Below are 22,424 nucleotides of genomic sequence, written 5' to 3'. Positions count from 1 at the left end.
CCACTGCCTACCTGAAGCTCCTTATGATTTTTCATCAACTCATATACTCTGTTAATTTTTTATGGACTTTTCTGGACTGATATTATATATGTATTGTTTAGCTTTCTTTCTCAGGGACTTTGTTTTCTTCACTGCTCTGTTCCTGGTTCTAGTCATGCCTGGCATACAATAGGCATTTAATAAACAATATTTGAATGAAAATTGAATAAATAATATACTGATAATGCATGTGTAAAATAAGCCCAGAAGCAAAGTAATGTAATTGTGTAGAAACTTGTTTTCAGCTAGGGACCGAACACTATTAGCTTAAGTTAGTAACAGTATTACCATATTAACACATGTTGTTTACTGTATGTCAGACATTTGATGCATTTCATCAAAATTAATTTCTATTATGATAGTCTTGTGTAGGTACTCTCTTTCGCTATTTTACTTGTGAGAAAGCCATAGTAGAGGCTTAATAACTTTTCCTGGAGGTCATTTGGCTTAAATGGGTGGCATAGTGGAAATTGAATCCAAACACTCAGCTGTTTCTTCTCTACTCCTGTGTTAAATATGTAACACAAGTTGAACGTGATAGAATTTTTTTTTCTGTCACCTGCAGACATCTCAGTTCATAGGTGGATATATAACAGCAGCTGCAGTTCTGGCTTTAATTCTGAGAAGTAAGTTCTTAATAGTCAAATTAAAGTGCCAGGACTTAGCACTGTAATTGGGTATAAATTTTTATTTCTATGATGTTTTTGGACATAGATTGTTCTTTTGTGTTATCTGCTATAGAATCTATTTATATTGTTGAATAAACCTGAAATATAGACTTGTTTACTTGGTCTTCAGTCTTGAAACAACTTGATAAGCTAGCTTGCAGCACACGTATTTGGTTATAACTGTCGCAGGGAGGATGACCTTAGAGAGCTTTGTGCTGTGACGTGTCATTGGGAGAAAGGAAGGGCTGGATTGATAAATGGCTATCCATGTAGGAAGAAGAGCAGCAGCAATATTGGATCCTACCGCAATATATAGAAATCTACGAGATGTGCAAGTAGTGAAACATCACATGCAAAACTTGAAGAAAAGAAGTTTAATGGGAATTATAGTTGAATGTGTCTGGCCCTGGGGTAGGAAGATTTTCTTAAGTATTCCAAAATGTTCACTATTAAAAGAAAGAATGGCAAATTTTACTATACTAAGATTAAGATATTTTGCAAAAGATACATTTTCGAAGTACAAGAACAGGTTGCAAAGTGGGAGGAGATATTTATTTGTAACATATGCAGTCCAACAGAGGGCGGTGGTAAGAGTTTATATTGATACAGCAATAAAAAAATTGCTGGCTAGGCATGGTGGCTCTTGCCTGTTACCTCAGCACTTTGAGAGGCCGAGGTAGGCGGATTACCTGAGGTCAGGAGTTTGAGACCAGCCTGACTAACATGGTGAAACCCCATCTCTACTAAAAATACAAAAATTAGCCAGTCATAGTGGCAGGCGCCTGTAATCCCAGCTACTCAGGAAGCTGATGCAGGAGAATCTGAACCCAGGATGCAGAGGTTGCAGTGAGCTGAGATCACGCCATTGCACTCCAGCACGACAGAGGGAGACTCAGTCTCAAAAAAATAAAAATAAAAAATTGCAGACACCTGAATAATAGATAGGCAAGAGACGTGAAGATATTTTCATAAAAGAGAAACTTAACTTTGGCCAGTTAATACAGAAGGCACTGTCAGTTTCATTATTGATCAGGAAAATGTAAATCCCTGCCTCAGTGAAATTCTTCATCCAGTTGGCAAAAAGTCAACTGTCTGACACTCTTGATAGCTGGAAAGGCTGTGGATCTGACAATCTTTTACCTGTACTGCTAGGGAGAATGTTTTAATAAATTGGTGAAACCACCTGGGAAACCAGCTTGGCATCCTCTTGAATGTCAAATGATTCCATGCCCTACCATCCTGCAGTTCCACTTCAAGTTCTCGTTCAGAGACACTAGCTCTAGTTTCTATACTAGGCTATAACTGCAGTCATGTTCATGGCATAAGCAGTGACAGTTAAGTTACTTGGGGATTATTCACACAGTAGAATGTCACACAAGTCAAAGTGAACGAACTACTGTACAAGTAACAATATGAATGAAGCTTAGCTGTATAACGTGACAAAATAAGTCCTAGCACAACTTTGTGAGTACACTAATTATCACTGAATTTCACACCTTAGAGTGGTTAATATTTTTTGCGAAATTTACCTCAATTAAAAGTCCTGGGGCCAGGCATAGTGGCTCACGCCTTTATTCCCAGCACTTTAGGAGGCCGAGGCAGGCAGATCATGAGGTCAGGGGTTGGAGACCAGCCTGGCAAATGTGATGAAACCTTATCTCTACTAAAAATACAAAAATTAGCTGGGCATGGTGGTGCGTGCCTGTAGTCCCAGCTACTTGAGAGGCTGAGGCAGGATAATTCCTCAACTTAGGAGGTGCAGGTTGCAGTGAGCCGAGATGTTGCCACTGCATCCAGCCTGGGTGACAGAGACCCCACCTCAAAAAAAAAAAAAATGTCCTGGAATATGACGTACAGCATGACACACTTTTAATAAAGTAAAAAGTGCGGCTGGGCGTGGTGGCTCAAGCCTGTAATCCCAGCACTTTGGGAGGCCGAGACGGGTGGATCACGAGGTCGAGAGATAGAGACCATCCTGGTCAACATGGTGAAAGCCCGTCTCTACTAAAAATACAAAAAATTAGTTGGGCATGGTGGCGCGTGCCTGTAATCCCAGCTACTCAGGAGGCTGAGGCAGGAGAATTGCCTGAACCCAGGGGGCGGAGGTTGCGGTGAGCCGAGATCACGCCATTGCACTCCAGCCTGGGTAACAAGAGCGAAACTCCGTCTAAAAAAAATAATAATAATAAAATCAAAAGTGAAAAAACCTAGTAAGATTGTTGGGAGCACATGTTGGCTAAGACAATATGGAACATATAAATAAGAGAATGATAAATTCTTTCAGAAGTCAGCTGGAAGGACCAGAGCTGCATGGGTAACCGCCAGCTCTTTGCAATCCCCACAGGCTCCAGGGGAATTTGTGTTGACCTTTAGGGTGTGAGGCTGAGTTTGAAAATCACTCCTGAAGTGTGCATGTGTGCCCCAGTCTGTCCCCAGTGCTTTTTCAGTCAGTTCAGGGACAGGTGGGAGTTTACTTGTTCCTGGGATGCTAGGAGAGCCTAGTTAAGTAGGTAGTATTTGTTAGGAGCTTCAGCCAGCCAAAAATGTTTAAATTATGCTACCATACCTAGTTTATAATACAGTAAAAGGTAACATGAAGCTTTGAGAAATTTCCAACAGATTTAAAGTTTTTCACTTAAACAATTAAGTGAATTTTAAATTAAATTATATTGATTATCTGAAATCACCTACATGGAGTGATCTGTTTGGCTTCTGACTGAGTTAATTGGATATAACTATCCCTTTCAGATGTCGAATTCAGGGATGTGAGGGCCAAATCTAGGATAAACCTTTCTTGGCATTTGAGAAAGCAAATTTACTGATTTATTATTAAACATTTACCGAATGCTTCTGTGCCAGACACCATACCAAGGTGAATAAGTTCCTTTCCTTTGAAAACAACTGATTTAGCATTCCTTCCTTCCTTTGAAGTCTTTCGTTCTTCACCTTAACTCGCTCCCTCATCCCTACCCCTCTACATTTGGTACAGTACTGGGTTGCCATAGCAATATATGATAAAAATGAAAGAGGAAGCCCTGCCCACCAGTTTTATAATTTAATCCTGGGTTGTACGGTTGAATTCTTCCCGTTTTTTCTCCTCCGGTGTCTTCCTGTTTTCTGGTTCTCTCCTCTGCCACTTACCTTTCTCTGTTTCACCTCATGGCTTTGTAGCATCATGGCAAGGCTCCTCTCTGAATTCTTTTCTTTCCCCAAGTTCTTAGTTTTTAATGAAATACTAATTTTTTCAAGGGGTCTCTCTTCCTCAAAAGCACTGAAAATAGAATTGAATTCAAATTTTGAGACAACATGGGGTGATATTACATGTTTTACATTGTTAACTCTTTCTGTCAGCTTTATGTTGTCTCTCATCTTTAATCAGTTTTTTATTCACTTACGGTCAACACTGATTGTATAATGTAGGCTATAAAATATACATAAAAATAGAAAATTTAAAAGCATGTAATGGGCCAGGCGCGGTGGTTCACGCCTGTAATCCCAACATTTTGGGAGGCAGAGGCAGCTGGATCACTTGAGACCAAGAGTTCAAGTCCAGCCTGGCCAACATAGTGAAACCCTGTCTCTACCAAAAATACAAAAATTAGCCGGGCCTGGTGGTGTATGCCTGTAATCCCAGCTGCTTATGAGATGAGGCAGGAGAATTGCTTGAACCTGGGAGGTGGAGGTTGCAGTGAGCTGAGATAACACTACTGCACTGCAGCCTGTGTGACAGAGTGAGACTGTCTCCAAAAAATAAAAAAACATGCAACAAATATAAAATTCACCAAAATGTTATTAATGAATGAAAACAAAGTGATTATGTTATTAATGAATGAAAACAAAGTGATTAAGTGTGTTTAATTTTTTTTTAAAGAAAATCTTGGTTAAATAGTTGTTGGTCTTGAACAAGGTCTTGCCCTGTTACACAGGCTGGAATGCAGTGGTACAATCATAGCTCACTGTGGCTGTGAAGTCCTGAATTCAAGCAGTCTTCCTGCGTCAGCCTCCCAAGTACCTAGGACTACAGGTGTTTGCTATCACACTCAACTAATTTTTAAAAAATATTTTTGTGCAGACAAGGTCTTTATGTTGCCCAGGCTGGACTCAAATTCCTGGTCTCATATGGTCTTTCTGCCTTAGCCACTGTGATCAGCCTTGTGTAGTTTTGACTACACAAATTCAAAGGTTTTTTTTTTTTCTTTTTTCATTTTTTTTGGCAGGGGAGGAGGAGACAGGGTCTGTCTTCATCATCCAGGCTGGAGTACAGTGGTACAATCATGACTCACTGCAGCCTTAACCCCCGGGCTCAAGCTATCCTCCCACCTCAGCCTCGGCTGGAATCATAAGCATGTGCCATCGCGGTTGGCTGATTTTCTTTTTTTAAGTTTTAGTAGAGACAAGGTCTTGTTATGTTGCCCAGGCTGGTTTTGAACTCCTGTGCTCAAGCACCCTCCTGCCTTTGTCTCCTAAAGTGCTTGGATTACTGGCATGAGTCACCATGCCCCACTTCTGATGCAAAGGTCTTATTCCAGGTTTTATTTATTTTGTTACTGCTTTTAATTGTTGTCATAGCTAAAAATATTCTTCACAAAGATATGCATAATTAAATAGAAGAAGGGATACTGCTGTCTGTGTGTGCTTAATCATGATACTGATTTTTCATTCCCAGTCACCAATTATATAAACATTTGTTGAAATTTGGCCAGTAAATTTCCATATTCCATGATCATTCCTTTCAGTATAATTGATTTTGAAATATATTTTCCTATTTTAACATCAGATTTTTATTTTTTTATTTAGTGAAGAAATTTTGAAATGTTAGAAAATTTTGTTTTCAGATTTTTTATGAGCAGTGCATCCATTCCTTTTTGGTAACAAAACTATAAATTGATGGAAATACTTTAGACTTCAGGATGGTCTGTCTATAGTATGACAGCATGCTTTTCTCTGTTGTTTTTAATTTTTAATCATGGAAAAGTTCAAATATTTACAAAAGTAGACAGAATTGTAATAATGAGGCCCATATACTTGCTGCTCAGTTTCAGCTATCATCAACTGATGATCATTTTGTTTACTACCTTTTTCTCCCCATATTATTTTGTAGTAAATGTCCCATTTCATGCACAAGTATTTTAGGAAAATCAGATTTATCAACCACAGCACTATTGACATTTCTTTGGCCAGATAATTCTTTGTTGTGGGAAGGTTTTTTTTTTTTTTTTTTTTTTTTTGAGGTGGAGTTTCGCTCTGGTTGCCAGGCTTGAGTGCAATGGTGTGATCTTGGCTTACTGCAACCTTTGCTTCCTGGGTTCCAGTGATTCTCCTGCCTCAGACTCCCGAGTAGCTGGGATTACAGGCGTGCACCACTACGCCAGGCTGATTTTGTATTTTTAGTAGGGATGGGGTTTCTCCATGTTGGTCAGGCTGGTCTCAAACTCCCGACCTCAGGTGATACATGTGCCTTGGCCTCCCAAAGTGCTGAGATTACAGGCATGAGCCACCATGTCCAGCCTTGTTGTGGGGAGTTTTTCTATATGTTGTATGGCTTCTAACCACTAAATGATAGAAATCCCCCCCTCCCCTGCCACTTCTTCAGTTGTAGCAGTCAAAAATGTGTCTAGTTACTGCTGGTTGTCCCCTAGGGGAAATGGGATGGAGGGGGGTAGAATCTCCCAAGGTGTAGAACTACTGCTCTAAATATAACCAGAAATTGCTAAAAATCTACAAAAATTATTCTTAATTTCATAAAATATCACATCAGTATTCAAATTTCAACTTGTTTATTAAATATCATGACACAAATATTAAAGATAAATTATTTGAATTAGGATCCAAATTAGGTGTGGACCTTTGTCTTTTCAGTCCTTTCTAATCATCATCCAGTTTCTCCCCTTTGCTTGCAGTTTGTTAAAGAAACTGTGTTAAAGGCCGGGCGCGGTGGCTCAAGCCTGTAATCCCAGCACTTGGGGAGGCCGAGGCGGGTGGATCACGAGGTCAAGAGATCGAGACCAGCCTGGTCAACATGGTGAAACCCCGTCTCTACTAAAAATACAAAAAATTAGCTGGGCATGGTGGCGCGTGCCTGTAATCCCAGCTACTCAGGAGGCTGAGGCAGGAGAATTGCCTGAACCCAGGAGGCGGAGGTTGCGGTGAGCCGAGATCGCACCATTGCACTCCAGCCTGGGTTAACAAGAGCGAAACTCCGTCTCAAAAAAAAAAAAAAAAGAAAAAAAGAAACTGTGTTGCTTTGTCCTACAGGTTTCCCCTCCTTTGGATTTTACCCGTGACATCCATGTCCATTGTCTTTGATGCCTTCTAATGTCTTCTCTGAAAAGCCTTCGTGTCATCTTTACTAAGTTAATTTTTACTCTATAATATGTTGCTATTTTGAGGGTTACTTTATATTATTTCTGTTTACCACTTATTTCTAAATTTAACACTTAGCTTGTTTTCATTCATTCATGTTTACTAATGTATTTTACTATAAATGGTCATTTTAGTTTTGTCTGTCTCACTACTTTGTTAGGTAGTATTTTATTGTCTATTAGTGCTTTGATATTTGCTCCAAGATTTTTGGAAGAAACCAAAGAGTGATTAAGTATGTTATTTAGGTTTCTGCCATATGTGCTTAGAAAAGATTATTGGTTATTGATTTATTTTGTTGCATTGTAGTAAGACTAACATTTTTATGGTGTTGCCTTCTTTTTAACTATGTTGAGATGATTCTTTGTGCCTTAGTACTTTCATTTTAGGTTCAAGAGTATACGGGCAGATTTGTTATACAGGGTAAACTATGTTACAGGGATTTGGCTTACGGATCATTTCATCAACCAGGTATTTTTTCTGATCCTCTTCCTCCTCTCATCTGCCACTCTTGTTAGTCCCCAGTGTCTTATTTCCTGCTCGTGTTGTGTGTTCTCATTGTTTAGCTCCACCAAAATTCTTAACGTGATCTAAAGGCCTTGTCTAACATCACATAAGCAGGCTTAATTAAGTTCCTTTCTGGTTTTAAGACATAGGTACTTTTTCTTAGTTTCATTGGGCCTTTGAATATTGATGCATGTTCTTGCTGGAGCGAAATCCCATGCCTGCCTCTATGCTGTGGGATCTAGGGAGGATTATGTAATTCTGTAACATTCTCTTTCCAATCTGTGAAAATAAGGTGAATATTAACCTGGTTATTATTTCTCACCCAGAATCTTGCTGTCTTCTCATAGTCTCCCTACTTCTTCCTTTGTTCCCCATTGTCTATTTTGCTTGGTTTATACCTTAATCATGAAAAATGAAAATCCTGTGATGTCATTCCTCTGTGCACAGCATGTCATTGGCTTCCTTTCTCATTGAGAAAGAACCCTATTATCATGACTTGTAAGGGCCTGTGTGAAGCTTCGTTTCTACTCAGAGCCCTCATGCAGCCTGCCCTAGCTGCACTTCCCTTCCTAAGCATCCTCTAGCTGCAGAGCCTTTACATAGTCTGTTCCACCTGATTAGAACACTTTTTCTCTGCACATAACTGTATAACTCCCTTCCTCACCTCCTTTATTTGGAGCTTTGCTCAGATATTGTCATATCAAGGTGTTCATCATTGACTACCCTTTTTAAAAATAATCCTTCATCATTTGTTTTTTCCCCTTACTTTGATTTGCTTTTATGACATTTACTGCCATCTCACTTATATTTGTGTATTTGCTGTCTGACTTCTGCCACAAACTTTTTTGAGAGCTAGCACTTTCTTTTATTCACTATTGATTTTCCAGCCACTCCAACTGTATCTGAGGCATGATCTGTGCTGAAATAAACATTTATTGCGTTATTACTAACAATAAACCTTAGAAACCATTTATTATGACATGCCAGTGACTGTTCTGGGTATTTTGTGTTCACTGACTCATTTATTTCTTGGAACATTCTTATAAGGAAATTGAGGCACAGAGAAGTGATAGCTAACAGTGAATAAGTAGGATGGCCAGAATTCAGGTGTAGGTGATCTTTATCTAGTGCCCTTGTTCCTTATGCTTCTCTTAAAAAGAAAGCATCTGTGTAAAATGCTTAGCACAATTTCTGTCATACACTAAATATTCAGAAAATGTTTGTTGTTAACATGATCAGCATCAGAATGCTGGATGCTAAGAGAATGGATGTGGAACCAGGCTGCCCACTGTTTCATTTTGGACCTCAGTTTCCTTATCTTTAATATGAGAGCTTCCCCCCACCCAAAAAAAATAAATAAAATGGGAGTCTCATTAATACCAAAAGCCTCCTTGGACCTGTTTGAATCATTGACATGTAACCCTGGAACTTTATTATTGTTGAGCATTTTTCTAGTCTACAGAATCCCATGCCTGCCTCTATGCTGTGAATAATTATACCTTTCTTCTCTGATTATTAAATTGATTAAGAGAAATAGTACATAGGCTGGGTGGCTCACGCCTCTAATCCCAGCATTCTGGAAGGCCAAGGCGGTCGGATTGCTTGAGCTCAGGAGTTCAAGACCAACCTGGGCAACATGGCAAAACCCCAGCTCTACTAAAAATACAAAAATTAGCCGGATGTGGTAGCATGTGCCTGTAGTCCTGCCTACTCCAAAGACTGAGGTGGGAGGATCACTTGAGCCTGGGGAGGCAGAGGTTATAGTGAGCTGAGATTGTGCCACTGTAAAAGAAGAGAGAAATAGATCGTGTCCCCCAAAAAAGAGAGAAATAGTGCACATAAATTAGGTGCCTGGTAAATCCTAAATTCAAAGTAAATGAAATCTGTTATACTTGTATAATAACTTAATGTAGAATATCTACAGTAAGTTCTTGAATTTTTTCTGAGAGTAAAAGAGAAATGGAATCTAATTGGTTGACAATTTTGTATTTTAATAAGTTGGACATTTAAAAGTCTTAGCAGAACATGTGTATATGTACCAAAGTTTTCTTTTTCAAAACATTACATTAAGATTTTGTTAAATAGTTAAAAAAATACCATTAAGCCGCAGAGTAGAAGAGGATATTCGCTATGTCTAACAAAGGCTTCAAACGTAGAATCTGTAAAGAACACCTACAAATCAATAGCAGGTGAAGGAGAAAAGGTAGACCATTTAGTAGGAAAACAAGGACAAAAAGTTGCATATGGCCGGGAGTGTAGGCTCACAGCTGTAACCCCAGCACTTTGAGAGGCCCAGGTGGGAGGATCCCTTGAGGCCAGGAGTTCAAGACCAGCCTAGGCAGCATAGTGAGATCCTGTATCTGTAAAAAATAAAAAACTCAGTAGGTACTTCACAAAAGAAGACATTCAAAATGGTCAAAAAGCATGTGAAAGTACTCATTTTCATTATTCACCAAAGAAATGCCGGTTAAAATCACCATGCACTATTATAGTTGCCAATCAACGAGTAAAACAAAGAAAATGCCAAGTGGAGGCAAGGATATAGAGGAACTAGAACACCCCATGCTGTGGCTGGGAGATTGACTTGTTACAGCCTCTTTGGCATGCTGTTTGACAATATCTGCTAAAGCTAATGGATGTATTTGTTGTAACCCGGTGGTTGTACTCCTAGGCATATATGCAACCAAAATGTGTACATATGTTTACCAGAAGATACATATATAAGAGTGTTCATATGGGTAGACCCCCTCATACAAATAGAGAATAAGAAAGATAAAGAGCGTTCTGGTGATGTTGGTTTGTTTTAACCATGTTTAAAGCTTAGCTTTCTGAGCAAATAAGAGTACATACTGTGTAATTCCACTGATAAAGATTTAGACGTAGGAAGCTCATGGAAGATGTTAGAAGTCAGGGGTGGTGGAGAATGCCCCATGGGGTTGGAAGGACTTCTGGGCTTCTTATGATGCTGTGTTTCCTTGAATCATTGAGCTGTAGCACATTTGTGATTATGTGCTCTTTTTTGGTGCTAAAATATTTAAAAATTATATTTAAAGATTAATTGATTGTAGCTTATATTTAAAATCATCTTTCAGAATAATTAGGAATGCCATACTCCCAATAATACTGTAATTATAGACTATAAATTGAGAAAATGACTAATTACTTTTTGTTCTGTTTTGTGAATTATTTTTAGATATGAATTGAGAATTCGTTATTTGCCAAAAGGATTTCTAAACCAGTTTACTGAAGATAAGCCAACCTTGAATTTCTTCTATCAACAGGTATTAGAGGCTGCTTTAATATACTTTATTGTTTGTTTCTTTGAATCCTATTTGTTACATGCTTTTATTTTCAAATTTGATTAAAGCTCACATTTGGAAGAATAGCAGTTTGTTGCTGAATGGCAATAAGAATCTTTTAACCAGTAAGAAATTATTAATTTTTTTGTTTTTTGTGAACTTTTGTATACTTGAGCAGATCTTAAAGGTTAACTTCTGTTATGTGGAGACAGTAAGTCTACAACTATTACTTGAGCTTTAATTTAAATGCAGTTATGCCTGAATAGCAACAAATTTGTCATAGTTAGAAATTGTTGCAGAGCCAACTATACCCATATAAAATTGATAGTGCTTTGCTTTTTACCCCATAAGTAATTAGACAATAAATATATGTAACATAAAATGCCAAAAATGCTAATAAACATCAAAAAGACACTTGTACATAAAATTTTCACATTAAATGTACTTGGCAATTTTTTTTGCTTTAATAAAAATATTCATTAACTATTCTGGACCAGGAATGCAGAAATAGATCGCATAATCCAGACCTTTAAATTCTTCTCTCTAGGGCAGGATTCCTGTAAACAGTTACTTTGTGTTTGATCCTTTGCCGTTAGTAAGCATGAATGAGGTGACTGTGCATGGAAGAGTCTGCTAATGTAGTATAGATTTGGTACTGAGATGGACTCCACTGAAAAACATTTGAGGAGTCTCCAACTTTGTAGAATAAGGAAGAGTTGTGTCTTCTAGGCAAGAACATGGTCTGGAAAACAATGGGGAGAGAGAAAATATGGTGCAGTCTTAGCTAAAATAGTTGATAACATTTTGGTGAGAGAGGGACCACGTACATCATTTAAACAGGGATTTAGGTTTTCTCCTGCAATATTGGGAGCCATTTAAAAACTTTAGTTAGCGAGACTGGGTGCGGTGGCTCATGCCTATAATCCCAGCACTTTAAGAGGCTGAGGAGGGTAGTTCTCGACGAGGTCAGGAGATGGAGACGTCTCCATCCTGGCCAACATGGTGGCCATCTCTACTAAAATACAAAAATTAACTGGGTGCAGTGGTGGGTGCCTGTAATCCTAGCTACTCAGGAGGCTGAGGCAGGAAAATAGCTTGAACCAGGGAGTTGGAGGTTGCAGTGAGCCAAGATTGTGCCACTACACTTCAGCCTGGTGACACAGCAAGACTCTGTCTCAAAACAAAAAAAGGAAAAAAGAAAAACAACTTCAGTTAACAAATGCCCTAACCAGAATTTTTTTTGGAGATCACTCTGATTAGATGGCAGTATCAGGGATAGATTGAATTCTTAAAAGGTTGCAAGCATGTTTAGAGATTCTTCAATCATTCTGGGAAATTAGATAAAAGTGAAAGTATATTATAATAAGCAAATTTCATAGATGGATTTGATAGGATCCAGAGATTGAACCAAAATAAGATGTGAAAATAAGGAAGAATAAGACTTGCTATATAAGTCTAGACATCTAGTGCCATGAAAGAGCAATGGTGGATTAGAGTCAAAAGAAGGAAGTAAGGTAAGTTCTGTATTTTTCTATGCGAGATAACGGTCGATGTTACCACTTACAAGATTGAAACAGAGAAAGTAGAAAGCTAATGAAGTTTCTAACCGTTGGTGGGGCTGTGTCTATTTTCGTCTTGTCTGTGAAGTAGAGGTCACATAGGAGATAGTTTGGGGACCACTGCCTTACCTAACACATTTTTGGCACCAGGGACCAGTTTCGAGGAAGACAGTTTTTCTATAGACCGGAACCACAGGTTGTGGGGTGTGGGGTAATGATTTTGGGATGAAACTGTTTCACCTCAGATCATCAGGTGTTAGATTCTCATAAGGAACGCACAACCTGGATCCCTTGCATGTGCAGTTCACAGTAGGGTTTGTGCTTCTTTGAAAATCTAATGCCACTGCTGATCTGACAGGATGCAGAGCTCAGGTGGTAATGCTCACTTGCCCACAGCTCATTTCTTGCTGTGTGACCGTGTTCCTAACAGGCCACTGATTGGTACTGATCCATGGCCCAGGGGTTGGGGATCTGAGTAAGGGATTTTGTGACAAGTTTTGAGGCGTTATGGTAATACAGAGTTGAATAATAAAGGGAGTTAAGTTGGCAAAATGAAAAGAAGACATTTTCAGATTCCAGCCGAGCTTCTCGGAAGCCTACTCATTGCATAAATAATGTTCAACTTACAACTGGTTCTCATAGGTATTAATCTCATCCTTTAGCAACCTGTTGAATTTCATATTTTGGTGAAGGAGATAAGAGAGTTTAAGTAACTTGTGTTTATTTAGCATTTTGCTCTTGGTATGTGATCTCTATCACTATTGGTATTATTTATTTGAAAAAAAAATTCTATCCACTGAGGAAATACATGGGTATTTAGTGACATTGATTTCCAGAATGCATAATACAGGCCTAAATGACTCCTTTTTATAATTTCTAGGCTAATATAAAAGACAACTTTTTTTTCTGTTGTTCACACTGTTACTAGGTTGTCCTAATTTTTCTTTGTTGGAAGACTTACTATATGATAAAGTTAGTACTGTATATACCAGTGTATCCCAGATTTTCTTTTGCTAATAGGACATGTTTTATGGTAGTCCATAGAATTCAGTTCAATGATCTTTATAAAACCCACAAGAAAGCTAAGTGTAATGAACCTTTTAAAATTTCAGTCTATCCCTGATAACTGCCATCCAATCAGTGGTCTAAAAAAAATTGTGATGAAGGCATTCACTAAGTATAGTTAAGTGTAATGAAATTTTGCTGAAAGGAATATGTAGTGAATAGAGTCGTGTGCTTGTTGTTCTGTATATAATAGCTCTGTGATTTTAGGTACCTCTGAGTCTCTTTGTGCTTAATTGTTTCATATACTAAAATATAGATATGGAATAACTATCCTGTAGGACCATTATGTTCATTAAGTGAGATAAAATTGTCTGCCATGTAATTGCCATGTAATTCAAGAAGATTAAAAAAATTTACAGAGTAAAATTTTGAATTTTACTCTGTAGAGGATAACAGAGGATTCAGCATTTGCCATTTACATACCACCACACAAGTGTGAGCTGCACATTATGGAATGGCACATGTCTTACCTTTTTTCTTCCTATGTGTGCTCTGTAGAACTTTTCAGCTCTTCCACCCCACTTTTTGCTGTCATTCATTTCTACAGGTTCTCTTTTCACCTTTTTAATTTTTAAAAATCTGTTAAATTATATGGTACATTTTAATATTTTTAAACGTTTTTATTTTATTTTTATAAAGACAGGGTCTTGCTCTGTTTTACCCAGTCTGGAGTGCAGTGGCATGATTTTACCTTACCTTAGCCTTGATCTTGTGGGCTTAAGCAATCCTTCTGCCTCAGCCTCCTGAGTAGTTGGGACTACAGGTGCATGCCATGATACCTGGCTAATTTTTAAAAATGTTTTGTAGAGGCTGGGGTCTTGCTGTGTTACCACATCGGTTTCAAATTCCTGGCCTCAAGCAGTCCTTCTGTGTTGACCTCCCCAAATGCTGGGGATGTAGGCATGAGCCACTATGCTTGGCGTGGCACATTTTTAGCAAGTTCAGAAAATAAATCTAAAACATTCTTAAATTATCTCTATTCTAATAATCATTTTTGTTTTGTGTATCCTTTTATAATAGTTTATCAAGTACATTCATTTTAAAAGAAAGTATAGTCATGGTCACATTCCTTTCCCATTGGCAGTGTCATTGTTTTTCCATGCTAGTGTCTCAGGCTTAAGTGACAGTAATTGGAGGGAGTTTAAGATGGTTAAAAAGGGAAGGGAGAAAGAGAGAAAATACTATGATTGGCTGGGTGCGGTGGCTAACGCCTGTAATCCCAGCACTTTTGGAGGCCAAGGAGCGTGGATCACCTGAGGTCAGGAGTTCAAGACCAGCCTTGGCCAACATGGCAAAACCCCATCTCGACTAAAAATACAGAAATTAGCAGGGCATGGTGGCACATGCCTGTATCCCAGCTACTTGCGAGGCTCAGGCAGGAGAATAGCTTGAACACAGGAGGCAGAGGTTGCAGTGAGTGAAGATCACTCCACTGCATTCCAGCCAGGGCAACAGAGTAAGACTCTGTCTCAACAACAAAATACTGTGATTTGTCAGAATGACTTGGCCCATATACCAGAAGTCTTGAATATGTTCATGTCCTCCAGTTGGTTGGGTGATCCTGTTGACTGCTGTCTTTACTGTAAGTAAAAAACAGTTGAAAGTTTCCTGATTGGACCTAATAATTCTACTTTTGTGAAATTATTTTAAAGAAATAGGCCGGACACAGTGGCTCACCCCTGTAATCCCAGCACTTTGGGAGGCCGAGGCGGGTGGATCACGAGGTCAAGAGATTGAGACTATCCTGGTCAACATGGTGAAACCCTGTCTCTACTAAAAATACAAAAAATTAGCTGGGCATGGTGGCGCGTGCCTGTAATCCCAGCTACTCAGGAGGCTGAGGCAGGAGAATTGCCTGAACCCAGGAGGCGGAGGTTGCGGTGAGCCGAGATCGCGCCATTGCACTCCAGCCTGGGTAACAAGAGCGAAACTCCATCTCAAAAAAAAAAAAAAAAGAAAAAAGAAATAATGAGGTTTACACATGTATGTGTACATGCACAAGGATGATTATAGGCATATCACAGTAACGAGAAAGAAATTAGAGGCCTTGCAGATGTCTTTCAATGGATTAATTGTGCTGAGTGTCAAATTTATGTATCCCTCATTAATATGGAGGTACAACTGTTTGTGGATGTGGAAGGTACTGCATTAAATGCTGTTGTTCAAAACAGGACAGGTATAAGACATGTATAATTTCATTTGTGTGAAAAAAAAATGCATATTTTAAAATTTTACCGTGATCAGGCAAGAAAGTTTTGAATATAGTAGGAGTTTTTATTGCTGGTTTGGCAAGTAATTATATATTTGACTTCTCCTGGTAAAGTCTCAATGCAGAATCTGCCCTGGTACCTGCTTGGCAATTCCAGATCTATTATGGGTAATCCATATGTTGTTCTACACCGGCAGCACCCAACTTGGGAAATTGTTTAATTCCAAAGTTGCAAAATCATTTTGGAATCCAGAGTTTTCACCTATTTAAACACACATGCAAATGGGGCAGGGGGTGGGGAGAGGGGTGCATAAATCAGTAATTGTCCTCTAAAGCTTTCTATAGCCAGAGTATATTTATCTGAGAATGCAGCTGAAATATTATGTAAATATAGTGTGTGAGAATCTTCACTGAAGTGTGAGGTAAATTAATCACTTTATAATGGCCTCAGAATTTGATGACATGCATTCTGTAACCTTTAAAGTCTTTAATATTTAATGGCAGACATATAAGATAAATACATATATACATAACATGCTTTCACTGAATTTGAGGCTAAATGATTTTTATGGGGCTCAGAATTTGATGACATTGATTTTTTAATTCTGTAGATTCTATAATATCTAATATATATATACTTTTATAAGATGTGATAATTGATGATAAAATGAATACCCATGTCCTTACTGCTCAGATGAAGAGAACATCCTGATACTTCCCCATCCCATGTTCCTGTGGTCCACCTCACTCGGCATGCTGCCCTTTTACTCCATGCAAATTACCGTTATCCTCAGTTTTGTATTTATCATTCCCATGCTTGCTTTTGTTTGCCAGTTGTCATGCTTTACAAGTTTTTATTCTTCAGTTCTACCCTTAAGGTAAAAGCTGGCCTTACGTTCTGCTGTACAGTTCTGTGTTCCTGTAATTAGCTTGAGTATTTTTTGTTTTGTTTTGTTTCCCAGCTCACGTAAGCATTCAAGAAGATTAAAAAAAAATACTTTGTTCAGCGTTTTTAGTTGCTCTCAGCTAGAAGGTTGGTCAGGACATTCAGTATACCTTGTTGGTATAAATGGGAAAGTGATCATTCTTAAAGATAAGAATTTATCTTTTGGCTCATTTTGAAAAAAATTTTGCATTGTAGTTAGAGACTGTGGCTCATCTGATACTAATTGTTAAAGTTTTGTATGGACCTGTTTCATCGTCTTGCACATATTTAGATACGGTTAAGGTTCTAGCTTTGCTTGAGTAGAATGTGTCTTCTATAATTCTTTGGCACAGGTTCAATAAATAGCCATTAATTCAAGATCGTTAATTGTGTCGTTTAGATCTATATTTCTAATATTATTTTTTTCCTGCTTGAAAAATAGTATTGTTGGATACACAAATCAAGGTAGACATTTTCCTACTCTCTTTAATTGTTTATTTGCCGTTGAGAACTCAACTCTTATTTTGTCTTTCTGTGTAGGTGACCTGTCTTTTCTTTCTAGATGGCTTGCAGATCCTTTTTGTCTTTGATTTTTATAGCTTCATTACAAATGAGTTGTGGATTTCTTTTTTTTTTTTTTTTTTCTCTCTCTTCCTTCACTTGCTTCATTTGTTTCATGCTGTTTGTACCTCCAGGGGCTTATGTCGTTGTTATCAATTCTGGAAATGTCTTAGCTGTTGTCTATTCTGATATGACCTTTCCTGAGCTATTTGTTATTTCTTCTGGGATTTTGGTTTAGATCTATGTTAGAACTTCTCAGTCTCTTCATATGTGCTAGCTTCTTTTTCATGTTTTTAATTTCTTGTCTTTCTAAAGAATACATAATTCAGATCAATCTAGTCTGTCAGGTTATCAGTTCTCCTCAACTTGGCCTGTTTTATATTTGGTGCATTTGTTGATTTTTTTTGCTTATGATTTCAAAAAAATTTTTTTAAATTGCCAGGTCATTTTGTATGGCCCTTATTATTTGCCAATCTGTCTGCCTTTTATTAATATTTTTCCATTTCATATGTAATTGATGTCTCCATTCTGAATGTGATTACAGCATCTGAAGTCCTTGGGCGCTTCACATTTGTTGGTGGTGGCTTTCTCAGTGATTTTTTTCCTTGTGTGTGAGTTCTGAACTGTTTTGTTGAACTTCACATGTGGAAATCTTGAGGGCCTAGTTTGGGGATTCTTTCCTCTAAAGGTTTGTATTTGCTTGCTGAGAAATGGGAATTACTACCAAATGGAGACCCTTTGAGTAGATTTTGAAGTTCTCGCCTTAATACATGGATCTCAAGAGAAGCTCTCTCACTTTGGGGGAATAAGGAGCAGTGGTCAGTCCTCAGCCAGCTGAGAGCATGCATGCCCTCTGTTCCTGTATCTTAGAGCTCATGGCTTCTACCAGGATCTTAGTTTGTATTTGTTCTTATTTCATCCTTCTGCCCCATTTTCCTTTACCTTCTTGTGACCTCAGTAATGTAAGAATAATTGTTATAATGCATATAGAATCTAGTTCTGGTTTATTTAGCAGGTCCCTGTAGCAACATGATTGGAATCCTAAGTCATTGAATTGTTATGATGCTTAATTGCCTTTCCATATTGCATTCCATACAGAGCCCCTTTGTGTAAGGCAGCTTGGCGATTCAAGGAGCTGATAAAAAGCCAGTGTGGCTGGAGGGCAGGGTGAGAGAGAGTTGAGACAGTAAGGGGTGGTTTGAGATGCCCTTTTCAGTCATCTAACCTTGATTGTGAGGGCACTGAGAAGCCACAGAAAGTGAAATGCAAAGGGATGACAGAGTTCAGATCCAGGTTGCAAAAAATGTCATTCTCACTGTTCTAATAGTATTTAAGAAGATAAAGGTCAGTATGTGGGGACTTACTGGTATTAGTTAACAAGCTTCATGGCTGAGTGTGATCACTTTGATCAGTGGCTTAACTTTAACTGTGGGGAAATTATTTCTTTGTACCTCAAAGTTTTACTTTTTTTGTGACATTGTATTATGAAACTTCAAATGTACTTTCATGTTAAAAATAATTTTATAATGAACACCAGTATACCCATCACTTAGATTCTACCATTAATGTTTATTATGCACAATCACATAACTATTTTTTTTTCTCCATTCCTTTATCTAGTTGTTAATCCATCTTAAATTTTGGTACATTTCAAAGTAAGTTTCAAGTGTCAGCAAACTTCAACATGAGTATCATTAACCTAGAATTCAATATTTAATTACAGTTTTTGGTTCTTTTGATTTATACATAATTAAATACATAAATATTAAGTATATGTTTACTGAGTTTTCTCAAATACTTTTCACCAGAATAATCTGAATCCCTCTGGGATGTTTCCCACTGACACTTAAGTTACCTATAAATCTTCATTTTATAAAACTGAAAGTCTATAGTCAGTATTTCCCCAGTTGTCTTCCCTGCAGCCCCTGGTAACTGCCATTCTACTTTCTGTCTCTGATTTTAACATGTAGGACTTTTCATCTACCTTGGATCCTAGTCCTTTGTCATGTTATGTTTTGCTGATATTTTTCTCTGAGTCTGTGGCTTGTCTGTTCATTTTCTTAACTGATCTTAGGTTTTCTGGGTTTTTTTTGTTTTGTTTCTTAAATCTAGAAAATGGGCACAGGGGATTGTTGTGAGTCTTCAGTGAAATAGCATATCAAAGCACTTAGAAATGCCTGGCACATAATGAACATACTCCTTAGTGTTCTCTCTTTTAATTTCTGTGTAGATAAATCAATATTTTTAATGGAGCCAGACACGGTGGCTCTACCTGTAATCTCAGCCCTTTGCGAAGCTGAAGGACCACTTGTGCTTGAGTTTGGGCTATAGTGAGCCATGGTTGTGCCACTGCACTCCAGGCTTGGTGACAGAGCAAGACCCAGTTTCTAGAAGTACGTGTGTGTGTGTGTGTGTGTGTGTGTGTGTGTGTTTTAAATGGTTTAGCCAGGTAGAAATACAATTGTTATGTTTAGATTATTTCTACCACCACTCCTATCCCATGAAAAGAAGAGAGGAAGGGAAATAGATTACAGTAAACTGCCATAATTTTATTATTCCATGTTTTGAAAATTCATCCAAGCCTATTTTGGGTGAGATTGTAAGGAAAACACTGAGAATGTTTAAGCATATATTACTGGTTGGACATCATTATTAAGGATGTGCATACTTTTATTAAAAGATGGCCTAAATGTGACTACCAATGTGGAAATCTCAGTGATTTACTAAATGTTTTGACCTATATGTGAATATTCTGAAATATATTAATCAGTATACTCTAAAATTCAACTAAAATCTTGTTATAACACTATTCACTGTAGAGTAGCAATTTATAAAAATGCATTTTGACAATATAGTTAATGACTTAAGAGAAAGCCAAAAAAAAGCGTGTTTTACCCTGATGTCGAATTTTTTCTTTGCCATATAACATTTATTTTTTCTCTCTCAAGTTCCATTGGTTAAAGTTAGAAATATTTCATTGGCAACCTTTTGCAAGTGGTGGTGGCTGTTAGTATGAAGGCCAGTGTCCACGTATAGTCATCAAGTTGTCATATTAATCTGCGTCGAGGATGCTGAACTTGTGTAGAAATCTTTTAGCACTGTTGAAATGTTCAGCTATTAAGATGCCTGGGTCTGATGTGAGTTTGTCATTGTTTACTCCTGCGGATGTTTTAAGACTTAAAATGACCACCCATTAGCTTTTAAATGACATTAAATAATCAGTGGTTTACTTGACAAAAAGAGTTGCAGTGGAAGTTGAAGAAAATACTGAGTCTAGAACTGTAACCTAACTCTGTGGTATAGAATCTAAACTTAACTATAACATGTGAGGTGCATACTTACTTCTTATTGGCCAACTTTCTTTTACTTTTATTGCGGTTTTTAAAATTTTAAGTTTTCAGATAATTGTATTACTAGAAATGGACTTCCTTGTATATTTTCTTGGCCTTATAGCTGTCAGTTAAGATACATTTTGATATTGCAGGTCCAAGAGGTAAATCTTAGTCTAAGCCTGACATTCTCAGTATGAGAATTATCAGCTGCCCTTTTCCAGACAGAAGCTAAAATGTAATATAGGTCTAACTCTGTCTTAGTAGAAGATTTATTCTCTTTGCTTTAAAGATTTAATTGTGTACATTTCTTCTCCCTTTTTCATTCTTGTATATTTTTGGTAATTGAAGGAGAAGCACTCATGGTTAATTAAGAGTGTGACATCATATGCAAAAGTTTGTCGAACAGAGACTCTGGTCTGAGCTTGAGTGTTTAAGGTGTGTGTTGGGGGTCAGTCTCATAGACACACAACACCTACGTGACTGACTTCATTTATTCACGCTCCAGACCCTATAGAGAAAACGGGTGATTATCATCAAAACATTGTGTGCATAAATTACCTGGTTCAAATTGGTGATCAGTTTTTTCACCAGTTGGTGGTCAAATTGTGGCCATCTTCAGTTATGGAAAAGCAGTCTTAGTAGACAGAACATTTCAGGGGTTTCGTTTCCAAGACGCTAAGGGCTAGCCCTAAAAATATGCCTTTCTTGGGAATGAACAGGATTTGCGCGTCCGAGACCTGCTGCTAACATTTTCCTGCATAACTCACCTTTTCTTTCCTGGAATTAGGTTACTTCTGCTTAGTCTTCAGTTCTTAATTTAAATGGTACATATACATTCTGTGTAAAGCCTTCAGTTTACGTGTGCATAGTACCTATACATTTCCCATACAACGTATACACATTTTAAAATACAAGATTTGTTTTATTGACATATAACTTACATAAAATAACCAGCTTAAATATGCAGTTTAGTAAGTTTTGACAGTTGTATACAGTCCAGTAATTACCACTTCAATCATGATATAATACAATATAGGAATAGGGAAATTGATATTGACAGAATAGTGTTAACTAGACTGCAAACCCAGTAATAGATTTCACTAATGTTTACACACTCAAGTGTGTGTGTTTGTATTTCTGTGCAGTTTTATCGCAGGTGCAAATGTTTGTAACTGTCATAACCAAGATACAGAACTATCCCATGAACACAAAGAAAATCCCTGTTGCTTTATAGTCACACACTGCCCCATCCCTGACTCTAGCAACCGCTGATCTGTTGTTTATACATTATATTTAACTGTTGTTAATCTGCTGTACCTACCAAAGTGTGCATTCAGTGAGAGCAAACAGGACATCTGTCTTCTTCACCATTGTATCCACAACAGAGGAAGGCATGGGCTTTAGATGCTCAATTTATTATCTTCAGTAATTCAATTGTGAGGATTGACTTTTAATCCTAATGCCCTGATAACTCAAAATTTTTAGATGAGATTTTTTAGAAGATGTCATGGAAAAAAATCCAAGAAATAAAGGAAATTTTTGGAGTTTGAGAAATCAGATTGTGTGTGCATGCACACAGATGTATGTGCACATGTGCTCCCACCCAAGCACACATACTCAGTTGATATTTTTAAAAATATTAATTTTTTAAAAGATAATTTAATGTTTTTGGATGGTCTATTGAGGATAGAATCTTCATTTACTTTTTTTTTTTTTTTGAAATGGAGTCTTGCTTTGTCACCCAGGCTGGAGTGCAGTGGCAAGATCTTGGCTCACAGTAACCTGTGCCTCCTGGGTTCAAGTGATCTTTTGCCTCAGCCTCCCATGTAGCTGGGATTACAGGTGCACCCCACCATGCCTGCCTAATTTTTATATTTATAGTAGATATAGGATTTTACCA

The 22,424-nt window shown here is 37.7% G+C and overlaps 1 protein-coding gene across 27 annotated transcripts in view; it reads left to right on the top strand.

The window, feature by feature from the left end:
• Positions 1-22,424, top strand: part of PTK2 (protein tyrosine kinase 2) — a 353,655-nt gene that overhangs the window by 131,402 nt on the left and 199,829 nt on the right. For all 27 annotated transcript variants that reach the window (XM_074387211.1, XM_039464853.2, XM_039464846.2 and 24 more), the window contains one exon: positions 10,768-10,855. Coding sequence is in view for 25 of the 27 variants with exons in the window: in XM_039464853.2 (XP_039320787.1) it covers positions 10,768-10,855 (88 nt within the window). In the remaining 2 variants the exon portion in view is untranslated. The remainder of the gene's footprint in view (positions 1-10,767; positions 10,856-22,424) is intronic.

The sequence above is a fragment of the Saimiri boliviensis genome, chromosome 15 (assembly GCF_048565385.1).
Source record: "Saimiri boliviensis isolate mSaiBol1 chromosome 15, mSaiBol1.pri, whole genome shotgun sequence".
Taxonomy (NCBI): domain Eukaryota; kingdom Metazoa; phylum Chordata; class Mammalia; order Primates; family Cebidae; genus Saimiri; species Saimiri boliviensis.
This window is presented reverse-complemented; position numbering and strand designations above follow the sequence as displayed.